General features: G+C 40.4%; 1 protein-coding gene across 1 annotated transcript in view; it reads right to left on the bottom strand.

Moving 5' to 3' along the window:
• OTOGL (otogelin like) overlaps positions 1-13987 on the bottom strand; it is a 939358-nt gene that overhangs the window by 687186 nt on the left and 238185 nt on the right. Inside the window, exon 25 of the mRNA XM_085653920.1 lies at positions 6683-6790. Within this exon, the coding sequence (XP_085510046.1) occupies positions 6683-6790 (108 nt within the window). The remainder of the gene's footprint in view (positions 1-6682; positions 6791-13987) is intronic.

Genomic DNA, 13987 nt, shown 5'->3' with positions numbered 1-13987 from the left:
GACTGGATGGGTGGGTGAGTGTGTGTGTATGGGTGTGTTAGTGAGTGAATGCATATCTCAGTGGTACATATGTGAGTAACTACATATGTGAAATGCAGTATATATGTGTGTTAGAGTATTTAAATGGCTATAAGTGAGAGTGTGGGATAGTGAGAGTGGCTGTATGGATGAGGGTGTGCTTGTATCAGTGATTGTATAAGAGCGTAAGAATGTGCTAGTATTTGTATGAGTAAGTGAGCTGGTGTGTGTGTATAACTGTATAGGTGAGTAAATGGGAGTGTGATTCATTATTTGCATGACTGACTAGGTGTGTAAGTACCTCTATGGATGAGTGGCGGTGTGTGAGTGCCTATATAGGTGCATGAGTGCATATGATAGTTCTGTAATGAGTGACCGTAAGTATGAGTGACTGTGTACGGGTGAGTGAGTGGATGTGTGTGTAGACCTAAGAATCAGTGAGTGGGTATAAAGTCATTGGTGTTGAAGTGTCTATGATTTTGAGAATAGCAGGCTGTAATTTAGAGTGGGTGCATCAAAAGTTACATTAGGTTGAGAGAAGATGCATGAAATTATCACGTGTATGATGTCATCAGTGATGTCATCAGTAATGTCATTTGAGATGTCATCAGTGATGTCATGAGTTATGTCACTGACCATGTCATGAGTGATGTAATATGTGACGTCATCAGCAGTGCATTGCGGGGGTGCGAGTTATAGTTAGCTGAACTAACTATAACGGGTGAATTTCAATGGTGTTGTACGAGTGAAATGTCCAGCTAACTATAACGCCCCTGAAACCTATGGTTTTTTCAGTGAATTTCTAAGGTTTTTTAAATGCTAATTCCTAACTATAACATGTCTGAAACCTATGGTTTTTTCAGTGAATATATATATTTATCCAAGCTCCGTGAAACAGAAGACCAGCACTCGCGAGGGGGAAGTATTCCAAATTTTATTGGATCCGAGGCGCACACAGACGGTTTTCGGCAGTACGCCTTTGTCAATGTTATATATATATATATTCACTTAAAAAACCATAGTTTTTTATAACTGTTGATTTTATGTTAGATTTACATGCTAGAATTATTGTCTATTGCCTAGGAATTTATTTTACCTTTGCATTTGTGCCCTCTCCTAGGAATTGTGATAGCAATTTTCACAGGGGATCCTTGATATTCACATTTGTCATAGACACAGACAACATACTATGAGAATATAATGTATAAAAATTTTACAATTGGACAGACTTTTCTTTTTCTTCTCAAGCAATAGAAGTGTTACATTGTTCATATCTTTTACATTATTACTGTTTCTGTTTATTTGTCATTTTTTAAATATATTTATTGCTCATGCCATGAAAATAAATCCACTTGCAACACGTTTCAAAATATTGCATTGGTGTGTCCACTATCAATCAAAGTCTGCTTTTAAGATATCTATTCTAAATGTCCAATAACATTGACCATTGCTGCCTCAGTTATTTCTTTTCACAAGCGTGCAGATTATAGGGGCCAGAGTCTACAGTCAGTGTTACAGACAAAATCCAATAAATATTAAAATAGTTGAAGATCTTCTCACTGATTATTAGTAGGCACACAAAGAGAAAAACAAAAACATTCTTGGCTACTCCTCAATATCAATACTGTCCCACACACTAAAGTGCAATATATTGTTCCCACGTTTGACCCCAAGCATGAAGACGTACACTCTCCTCAGATGAACTTTAAAAGTTCTATAATTTTCCAAGCCCACTGGAGGGTTTTGGTTATTAAAATACTGAGTTAGACAATGCATTCCCACTGGAGGGTTTGCATGGAATGTGGCTCTACGATTCCTACCATGCATAAAGAGTCACTCGCCTGTGAGGCCCACAAGCGGGCAATACAACTAATTAGCATGCAGACAAGAAGTGCAGCTTCAATGATGGTACAAAGTCTAACTCGAGCCTGTGAACAAGGACCAGGAGGTCCGAAACGCGTCAGGCAGGAGTTTCATCTTGATGCAAATGCTGGTTTCAGCTTGGAAAATTAAAAAACTTTTAAAGTTTATCTGCGGAGAGTGCATCTCTCTGCTTGAGGGCAAACTTGGGAACACACACATATATGTGATCAAGACTCGGATGAGTTGAAACGCGTTATGGCGGCATCAATGAAATAAAGAAAACGACATTATACCTGTGGTCCGTGTCCGTGAATAGCAGGAAAGCAGAGATGTTACGGATTTGTTGATATATATATATATATTCACTGAACAAACCATCGGTTTCACACACGTTATAGTTAGGAATTAGCATTTAAAAAACCTTGCAAATTCACTGAAAAAAACATAGGTTTCACACACGTTATAGTTAGGAATTAGCATTTAAAAAACCTTGCAAATTCACTGAAAAAACCATAGGTTTCACACATGTTATAGTTAGCTGGACATTTCACTCGTACAAAACCATTGAAATTCCCCCATTATAGTTAGTTCAGCTAACTATAACTCGCGCGCCCGCAATCCACTGCTGATGACGTCACATATTACATCACTCATGACATGGTCAGTGACATCACTCATGACATCACTGATGACATCTCAAATGACATCACTGATGACATCACTGATGACGTCATCCATGTGATAAATTACCACATCTTCTCACACCCTAATATAACCTTTGGTACACCGACTCAAAATTTCAGAGTTCCATTCTCAAAACCATACATACTCCAATACCAATAACTACATACCCACTTATTAACTCTTAGGTCTATATACACCTCCACTCATTCACCTGTACAGTCACTCATACTTACAGTCACTCCATACAAGACTATCATATGCATTTATACACCTATATAGACACTCACACACCACCAATCATCCATAGAGGTACTCTCACACCTAGTCAGTCATGCAAATAATCACACTCCCATTTACTCACCTATGCGGTTATACACACTCAAGTTCACTTACTCATAAAAATAGTACCACATTCTTACGCTCTTATAGAATCATTGATACAAGCACACACTCATCCATACAGTCACTCTCACAATCACACACTCTCACATCTACCCACTTATATACTCTTACATGCATATATACTGCCTTTCACATATGTAGTTATTCACAAATGTACCACTGAGATATACATTCAATCCCTAACACACCCATACATACACTCACTCAACCATACAGTCCATCACAGATGCACTCTTAAAACCATGCACCCATAGAATCACCCACTCACACATCTATGCATAGAGTCACACACACCCTACCCACACAAACACTCAGGAACCCATACAGATAGATCAATAACCCATATAGACACTCATATAGCTATTTACAAAACCATGCAGCCACTTATACACCAACATACAGACACATACAGACATTTACACAGTTTAGTCACTAGTCTGCAGTAAGATACATTTAATGACTCACTTATAGAGTCAGTTACGCACCACAGAAAATCATCCATTTACACACTTGTACACCCACTTATTCTTCAACAGGCCTTTCCCTATATATATTAAACATATTAAAATTGTTCAGAAACACAAACTCAATGGATGAAGTCATCAGTGATGTCATCAGTGATGTCATCAGTGATGTCATGAGTGATGTCACTGACCATGTCATGAGTGATGTAATATGTGACGTCATCAGCAGTGTATTGTGGGCGCGCAAGTTATAGTTAGCTGAACTAACTATAACGGGGGAATTTCAATGGTTTTGTACGAGTGAAATGTCCAGCTAACTATAACATGTGTGAAACCTATGGTTTTTTCAGTGAATTTGCAAGGTTTTTTAAATGCTAATTCCTAACTATAACGTGTGTGAAACCTATGGTTTTTTTCAGTGAATTTGCACGTTTTTTTAAATGCTAATTCCTAACTATAACGTGTGTGAAACCTATGGTTTTTTCAGTGAATTTGCAAGGTTTTTTAAATGCTAATTCCTAACTATAACGTGTTTGAAACCTATGTTTTTTTCAGTGAATTTGCAAGGTTTTTTAAATGCTAATTCCTAACTATAACGTGCTAATTTATGAATGTATTATTATATTTTTTAAATATTTATTTTACAATAAGCTACCTATGTATATAGTTATAGATTGACTGTATCCTGTAATATGGAATGGCCCAGCTCTTTTTTTTTTATTTGGATAAAGTTGAACAGCATAGTTAATATCTTCTATAAACTTATAAACACTTTAATTATTTATTTATTTATTTTAAGGTACGTGCTCCGTGTGCGCATGCGTACGTGCTCCACATGTGCATGCGTACGTCGTGCGTGCTCCATGCGCGCGTGCTCCGTACGCGCATGCACGCGTGCTCCGTGCGCGCACCGTGCACGCACGGCAAGTCATGTGATTAAGAAACAACACTTTTCATTGGTTTATAGTAGTTTCAGGTCATGTGATTAAGAAACAACACTTTTCATTGGTTTATAGTAGTTTCAGTTCCAGAAACTTCCAACACCACACCCACTCCCCTCATTATTTCTTCTGATTCCCTGGGAGAAGGAGCTGAGCAGCTTTTCCAGTACTCCAGTACTTGAGAATGGCAGAGCAGCAGTCATCTTCTGGGAGTGAGCAGGAGACCCTTGTGCCACAGAGACAGAGGAAACAGAAAGACTCTTTTATATGGCAATTTTTTACATTTCCAGAGGGGCAGAAGAAGGTGAATGCTCCGAAAGTCACCAGCACTATTTGTGGTGTTGTCTTATCAAGAGGAGATCCTAAAAAGAAATACTCTTTTAGTATTTTCACTATGATCAGGCACGTTAAAGGAGTACATCCTGTGGCTTATGCTCGAGCTGCTAGAGACAACCCTCCAGCAGCTCAGCCGAGCACATCCGCAGCAGCTCAGCCGAGCACATCATCGGCAGCTCAGCCGAGTATTTCATCTGCGGAGGCAGCTTCACCTGCTTCTGTTCCTCTGGATATACACCCTCTGTTCAAGAGGGTGCATATACGGTGCAATGCGTGCAATGCTCCTCTCTCTTATGGTGACACCAGCATTCCCCTAATAGAGAGCAAGATACAGCAGCAGACATGCGGCACCCAATCATTTTTTTCATTTTTTTGTTCCTCTGTTCCTCAATTAACACAACTGCTCTTTTTAGAGCCACCTAACATCTAAACACTTAAATTTGATTTTTAATTCTATTTTTTTAATGGTTTTATTCTGCCGTGCGCGCACGATGCGCGCACCTCGCGACGGTGCGCGCACGGTGCGCACACCTCGCAATTTTTTGAAAAAACATTTTTAAAAAATTCACACTTCGGGGTCCTTCAGGGACCCCCTGACAAAAGCTAGGAGGTCAGGAACTCTGTACCCTGCCCCCTTTTCATGTTCTCCACCTTTCTTTTTCACTGTCACACACAAAATGGCGGACGACACTTCCTGATTTCGACCGATTCGAATGTTCACTGACATGTAACCACCAATCACAATTACGATCGCGCACTTTAGGCTGCGTGCACGGTGCGCGCACGGTGCGCACACGGTGCGCGCTTATAGATATTTATGTACTTTTACTGCAATTTTCTCAGGAACTACTGAACAGATTGACACCATATATGCAAAAGGCACATCCCTGACCTGAGGACTACCTCTTTGCCAAATTTCAAGTAATTCTGTTCAGCCGTTCGGGCTGCACCTTCGACTAAAGGTCCTATGGGAAAATGCATGGGGAAAACGCGTTTTGGGACCCCCCTTTTTTCTCAGCCCCCGCTTGACGAATCACCCCAAGACTTTCAGGGTAGGAGCTGAGCGGAGCGCCCCATTAGTTTTGAAAATTTTGCGAGGATTCGTCAACCGGCGCCAAAGTTATTCAAAATAGAATTTTCAGATTTCCTATGGGAACTCGGTCCTAACTATAACTATCTACTGGCTGTGGCCTGTGACAATCACCACTGGGTAGTTATGGATAGGATTGTGTATCCATAGAAAATGCATTTTTGTTTGCCTTATCACTTCGGCACCATTTAAATATGTATATTCACTGGAAAAAACAACAGTTAAAGTGACAGTTATAGTTAAATTAGGGAAGTCTAAGACACCACCTTGTACTAATGACAGGATTGAAGAGTTGCTTTTATTAACCAAATATGAGTGTGTTCTGCATTGAATTGGTATACGGCCCGAGTAATTACCAGTGGCTGAGATTAATTCAATTATTCCATCCATCACTTTTTTGTATATTTTTATGATAAGTTAAAAATCATCTAGTTTCAAATCTTCTATGAAATAGGAAGTTTTTGAACCAGTGATTTTATATCTCATTTTCAATGGCCGTGATGAATTTTGTGATCATACTAAATAGGAAAGTTCAACATGATTCATAAGTACCAATTCATTATTAAAATAAGTCCAACTACAGTTTGCATAGCCACACCAAGCACTGCTGGATCTGGAATTAAATGAGCAGGTGACTTGTGATGGGACTTCCAAAGTTACTGTACTAGATAGTCTTAGAGGCAACAGGTATTTACAGAACTTTGAAATTGCATAATGTTCGCATAATGCAGGATAGTACACCAGGACCCATTTCTTTGGCATTGTGATGCAGAGAATAATCATCTAGTCACTTGGTGTGTGAAGCAATTAATACCATGTAAAATATAAACATCACATCCCACAAATTCGATATTTGCAATTGTCAGTAAAAATTACAATCTTACCAAGTATAGCAGGGCGTAGAAATCACTTCCCCTGATAGGTATTCCCAGTCTTTCCAAGTGCATGGGCAACTATCCGGGACATAGCATTTCCCTTTATGTTCAGCCATTCTTTATGAGTAAAAGGAAAAAAGAAAGAGTTGCAAAGTTACACATCTCTAACAGGGCTTTTAGTCATTTGTCTCAATGTCTTATTCAGCTACAGCAGAGAAAAACAAACACAGCTACCAAATAGTGTTACATACAATTGTATGTAATATATCTATTTTTCTATGTCTTTCTCTATATAGATATGTATTTGTAGATATCTTGTTTGTATGCCAGAAAACCCCACATTTTACAGGGAACCATGAAATATGGAAAATGTTTCACAGTTCTGTGTGAATAAAGAATTCATCAATATAGTCAGAGCCCCAAACGACTCCACAGATATTTACTATTGTCAGGTGTTGTACCTGGATCTTTGCCTTATGATGCTGAACCTTTTTTTGATGGTATTAGGACTTGCTGCCCTTATTCCCTGCTAACCGGTAAAGTGTGTGTGCTCACTACGTAAAACACGGTAAAATTGGACTGCACCAAATTGTAAGATTTCATTTACTTGGAAGTCCCTAGTAAATTGCACTACTTGGGACTGGAAATTAAATGCTACTAGTGGGCCTACAGCATCATTGTACCACCCACTAAAGCATTTGAATACATATCTCAGGCCTGCCACTGCAGTCTGTAGTGCAGTTTTAACCTGCCATTTCAACCTGGAAAATAAACTTTTTGTAAGGCCTAATCCTTCATTTCAAATACTTATGTCACCGCTTAGATAGGCCAGAAGGCTCATATGGCAAGGTGCACTGTATTTAAAAAGTGGGACATGTAGGTTTAGGTTTTACATTTCCTAGTAGTTAAATCCCATTAGCTATTATGGGATTCCTTATTACATGACCATGCATGGCTCTGCTTTTGGGGTTTGTGTATTCCTCCTAGACAGTTAAGCACAAGGGTGTGGGCAGGATGGACCATTCTGCATGGATGGTTGGGTGTGGAGCTGTTCCCTGCCCCACTGACACTTCAAAGGACTTTCCTCCAGGGAACATATAAGAACCCAACACCAGCCTCTTGTTTTCCCAGATTTCTTTGTGCCTTGGTAGGAGAAGGGAAGGACTTTCCAGAAACAAATGTAGGGGAAGGCCAGGATGCCCCCCTACTTCAAAGGCTGATTCTTTATGACAAATAACAGATGAGATTTTCTTAGGCACCAACAACAATCTGCAAATAAAACACTTTTCAGAACTTAGGAGAATGTCTAAGTTGCTGTAACCCCCTAAAGGCCTGCTCCATAGGACCTTACGTGTATACACTTGCTTTTATGAATTTCTACTAAGTCTTTCACTTTTGGCGTAACCTGTGTGCGAACTTAAAGACTATCTCTGTTGTTTTACTGAATTGATGTCTCGAGGAAAACAAGAGGGCCCAGGAAAGTGTCAAATTAAATATTATGTCCAAATAATGAAAAGTCTTGCTTCTTTCTAACTTAGCACGCCCTAGCTGATGTGACTTAATTATTGTTTTAGGAGGCCCACAGGTCATGACAACCAATTTGATAAAATTGACTTTTAGGTCCAAACTCTCCGTAATGGATAAAAACGTCGGGACCCACTTGCTTCATGTTTATATTCCAGGAAGCAGCAAGGGGCTATGATCACTAGAACAGTTACTTAGAATTTCAAAACAGTACAGAGGTGCATTGAAATCAAGATAAAATCTATTGTGCTCCCTTTTGAAATCCTACAAATTGTGAGATTTAGATTGTTGTCCATATGAAACATTTAATTTAAAAAGATAAATCATATTTCATGAGAAGTCTGTTTAGGGTCTTGCCATACACAAAATGTTTAAAATGGATTACTTCATCATTTCTCTTATCCTTAAAACCACAAACACGTTGGCCACTAAACTTGCAAAGTGAAAATAGTAAAATCCCCTACCCATCTAATTAATCAATTACTTGGCCTAAACTATGACTAAAAAATTATTGTAATAAAAACGAATTTTAAAATCTCAAATGAGCCATGGAGAGAGGGAGAAGAGTAACTAGAAAATGTGGTGAGAACCAAACCTTTTCAGTTCGAATGAAAGTGGATTTAACCGAGACAAAGGTGACCGAAACGCCCTTTGCTCTGCCGGCTTTCAAGAGGATGGCATGCTAAAAAGAAAAGCATAAAAGCCATCTGTAAAAAAAGAAAAGTCTTGCCTAGTCAGGCAGGCTTTGAAATGTTAGAGCAAGCACTTGCAATATTCCAGGAGATAAGGGACAAACCCTTGTCAGATAGAGGAACAGGAAGGGGCAGAGAGACATCCTATAGGGGATAACAGGATACAAAATGTCCACCATATTATGTTACAGAGGCCACAGGAGTAAAGGATTGACTGGATTTAGGTGAACATAGCAGTCAATCATTATTACTATTATAACCATCCACGGCTCAAAACAATTCGTTGTGGATACATTAAAACAACTTTGCAATCCCACCACAGCAGCTGGCCCTAATAAGGAGACAGAGCACTGATGACCTTCACAGGGATTGGCCTATAAAACAATAGACCAATGGACCATGGACCAATGAACCTGAATCACATCCCGATTTGTAAACAAAGGTCATGTTAATAGTTAAACCGAACACGTTTGTTTCTCATTGGCATGAATAGTCTACAAATTTAATGTAAAAATATAGTTCATGAAATGCTTAATTGATCTTTTTTGTTCCTCCACTTTTGTAAAGATCATATGACAGAAGCCATTTCCCTTTCACTCATTGTTTGCTGATAAAAATAAGTATTTGTTTTCATCATATACTGCTATAGAGTGCGATGCAATGGCTATCAAACACCTAACAATTTTGGTTTTGATTTATGAACTTTAGGCTGCATTTGTTGTTGTTGTTATTCTGATCAAATTTACAAGCAATTCGAAATTCATTATATGGAAGCATCACGAAGATATCAACTTGTGTATGAGATGGTCCAATAAAAATACATTTTATCATAGCATAGCATATATTATATAAACTTAGTGTACTAGTGGAAAGAGGAGAACGAAAGCAATATTTTGTTTTTAGAAAATTGGAGTCAAAAGGCAAAAGATATGAATCCTAACTGTCTGAGCGCAAATCTTTCTTGCATCTTTCGCACGAATATAAGCCAAGGCTGCTTGATGGTCTTCATTTTTTCAAAACGAAATCTGCATTAAGAGGGCAAATTGGCTTGGACTTACAGGAATGCCCTGCACCCCATAGTATGTTTTTGGTGTGTGCATTTTCTCTGGATACTAGGACACTAACAGGTACATGGACAGAGGTCTGCTGTGGATTATTCCCCCAATGCTGAGGATCGTTTTAAAGCACCCATAATCTACATTTTACATTTAAGGGAAACATTTTTCAACACCTACCCATCTGAAAGGAGTAGATTTTTGGGTATACTAGTGTTGGTGGAACTGAGTGTGACAAACTTAGATGGCATCCACTAATCTCATTACCTCCTTCTCTGTGGATTCCCTCACTACCTCCCTCTATAGCTCCTTTTCCCACATATACTTAATTTATTTTATAGTGCTACTCAACCTAATGTAGGGTGTCAGACCACTTTACATCACAAACATATTACACAGAGACATAAGACAATGAGGTCCACATGGTGCAGAAGTCATATGTCATCCATACTGGAAGCATTTTATGTTAAAAGGGCTATGTCTGGAGAAACACAAACTCAAGATTTGAAAAGTAACACAGGGTTGGGGTTGCTTCTATTAATAAGAGTTTATTACTACCCAAAGGACCCTTAAAATAATGAAAGATTCAGAAAAAACAATAAGATTCTCATCCTGCCTTGCAGTTTGCATTCAGTAACATATGAACTGCAAGTAATAAAAGGATCTCTGTGACAAAAGAATTAACCCAATGGTCCATCAACATAAAATACAAATATGCGATCTACATGTTGTATGATGTGATATTTGTGATATTTGTGGGGTATTTATAGAGCGCGACGTTCGCTCCGAAGGGAGCATCTTGGCGCTAGTGAATGAGAGAAAGCTGGTCCAGGAGGGGTTTAGATAGGAGGAAATTAGATGTGCTTTGCAGCAGGGATACTAACCCTCTGTGCTATTTTATGATGAGTCAAAACTGTGAACCTGATATAACACAGATCTCCCCTCGACCTATGCAAAATGTTAATTATGCTGGTGTGATTTTGGTTCATTTTTTACATAATCTAAGAGAAATTACCACAATTACTCCATTACTCCACATCGTGTAATTGTGGGGGTGATTTTCACAAGTGGACTATTTGGGTATTTTTTGATAATGACACTACAAATTTGAACACTAACAGCATTGTTTTGAACACGAGTGCCAGTTCTTTTAATGTGGGAGGTCAACAAATATTCCAGGTAGATTTGTTTACTCAAGTGCATCTTTTTTTTACATAGAAAACTACAAATCCAAACATGAGTGGAAGTGTTTTGAACATGAGCAAATCAACTAAAAACTACATTTTCAAGTTGAATTTTGACCCAAATGGACTGTTTAGCTTTTTTTTTCAGTGCGCGATGAAACTCTAATAATTATGCATAATTTCGCTTCATTTTTAGGTAATTTGCGGAATTACGCTCCCTGAAATTACGCAAGCTACACCCACCCATAATCTCTCCACCATGTACAATAAATACCAAAGTTATATTGCCATTATTATTATTATCTCAAAGGTCTCTTCAGGCTGCCTGTGTGTTTCCCTGTCAAACCTGACCCGTCTGTTCTGTTCTTCCCTCTTGTCAGCATACAATTGGCGCTTCCCCTAAATTGGCTCCTACAGCACCAGTAATGGACCTATACTTCATGAAGGGGTGGGTAAGAAATGATTTCTGCTTGTACTGTACACTTAGGGCCTGATTACGATGTCGCTAAAAATGCCTTCCCAATGCTATTCGTAGGCTTACCTTACGACCGACTCGTATCCAGAGCTTTTTTCTACAAGTGAGCAACTACGATGCGTATTACAGGTAAATTTCCGACCGAATTGTCCGATCCAATTCGTGCTCTATTTCTCGACCAGACAGGCTCAGGAAACATGGAAATCGATTCGTACGGAGGGTTTTCCCAATCAGTTTCCGGACACGCAAGTGCGATGCGTCTTAACTACGCGTCGTGCAGGGCGCCACTTCCAGCACGTCACAGCATTCGGATGAGGCATATTAAAGCTCCAATTTGCGCCAGAACACGATCAACAGGAATGAGACGGAGCTGCCATGTATCCAATCGCGCATGTCTTCCCTATACTGTATGCCTACTGTTACCGACGCGTACGACGCAGAAGGTAAGTCAGACACCTGCCACACACCAAAATGACACGAAAGGAAACCCCACCATAGGGGGGCGGATGCCTATCACTCCCAGCATTGTCCACCCCATGGGGGGTGGATGCCTATCACTCCCAGCAGTGTCCACCCCATAGGGGGTGGATGCCTATCACTCCCAGCATTGTCCACCCCATAGGGGGGTGGATGCCTATCACTCCCAGCAGTGTCCACCCCATAGGGGGTGGATGCCTATCACTCCCAGCAGTGTCCACCACATAGAGGGGTGGATCCCTATCACTCCCAGCATTATCCACCCCATAGGGGGGTGGATGCCTATCACTACTAGCATATCCTAACCATAGGGGTCTGTATGCCCATCACCACCAGTACCCCCTACTCATAGGGGACACAATGCCCATCACCACCAGTACCCCCACGCATAGGAGGCTGGATGCCCATCACTATTACCAACCCCACTCATAGGGGGCTGGTTGCCTAGCACCACCAAGATTCACACATATAGGAGGAGTAAGCAATCCCCCCACCATCTTTGCAAGATTTAATGTCTGTGTGTGTAAAATGCTCACAACACTGATCCTGACAGTGAACATACATTGTGACTCCCAACACATGTATGCCCAAAAGGTGATAGTGTGATTCAAAAATCCAGCATCTCGGGACCAATGTAGTAATGGGGTCTAAACCCCCCAACACTGCAGTGCCCAAAAGGTGTTGGTGGGGTTAAAAAATCCAGCATCTTGGGACCAATGTGGTAATGAGGTCTAAACCCCCATTACTATAGTGCCCAAAAGGTGTTAGTGTGGTTCAAAAATCCAGCATTTCAGGACCAATGTGGTAATGGGGTCTAAACCCCCCATCACTACAGTGCCCAAAAGTTGTTAGTGGGGTTCAAAAATCCAGCATCTTAGGACCAATGTGGTAATGTGTCCTAAAGCCCCCATCACTACAGTGACCATAAGGTGAGTGTGGACATGAAAATAGCAGCATCTCCAACACAGCATGCATGATTCCTGGTCTGAACACCACAAGCAATGTAGTGGTTGTGTCACATACAAAAATAGATTTGGTGAGGCAAAGATTGCAAGAACACCCTCTGCCATGTGCAGACAAGCAATGGCCATGATCCCTGATAAGTACTCCAGTGTACAATTAGACAATGCGACAAGTGAGCACCATGATGCATACACACAAATCTATACGAACAGACACACAAACTAAGGAATCCTGTGGAGACTGTAGATGTCAGGTGAGCAAGTCCCATACCATCGCAGCAATGGAACACATCAAACATGATCAATGTCCAGACTGATGAGCCAGGAGACGCAGGGACACTAGGGTAAAACCCCCAAACAACATAAAGCAATGGATCGCAAAAGCCATGCCAATGCAGTGGAGCAGATGCACAAACACAGACAGGCAGTCCCTCACTGCATATCATACACAACATGTGTGTGTGTCTCAGTGTCCCCAGGCAAGTACACAACACATGACAGTGGTAGTCTTTTTTCTGTTTCTATTGTATTATTTTTTTCAAATTATGTAAGTTGTTTTGACAGCACATGATGCTTGTTCTTGTGTTATTTGTTTTGTCCAAGTCTGTTCCATTCATACTAGGCTATGTGGCATCGTTCGCGTACGCGTCTGTCGCGTCGTGTATGTGCTTGGCTGTGAAGAATCGTTCGCGTACGTGTCTATTGGGTTGTGTTCATGCTGGACTATGTGGCATTGTTCGCGTCCGAGTCTGTCGTGTCGTGTTAATGCTTGGCTACATGGAGTCGTTCGCGCACGTGTCTGTCGCGTCGCGTATGTGCTTGGCTGTGTAGAATCGTTCACGTACATGTATATTGGGTTGTGTTAATGCTGGACTATATGGCATCGTTCGCATTCAAGTCTGTCGTGTCGTGTTAATGCTTGGCTACATGGAGTCGTTCACGTCC

The sequence above is a fragment of the Triturus cristatus genome, chromosome 4_1, assembly GCF_964204655.1.
Source record: "Triturus cristatus chromosome 4_1, aTriCri1.1, whole genome shotgun sequence".
Classification (NCBI taxonomy): Eukaryota; Metazoa; Chordata; class Amphibia; order Caudata; family Salamandridae; genus Triturus; species Triturus cristatus.
Note: the sequence above shows the minus strand (reverse complement) of the source record. Positions and strands in the feature narration are given on the sequence as shown.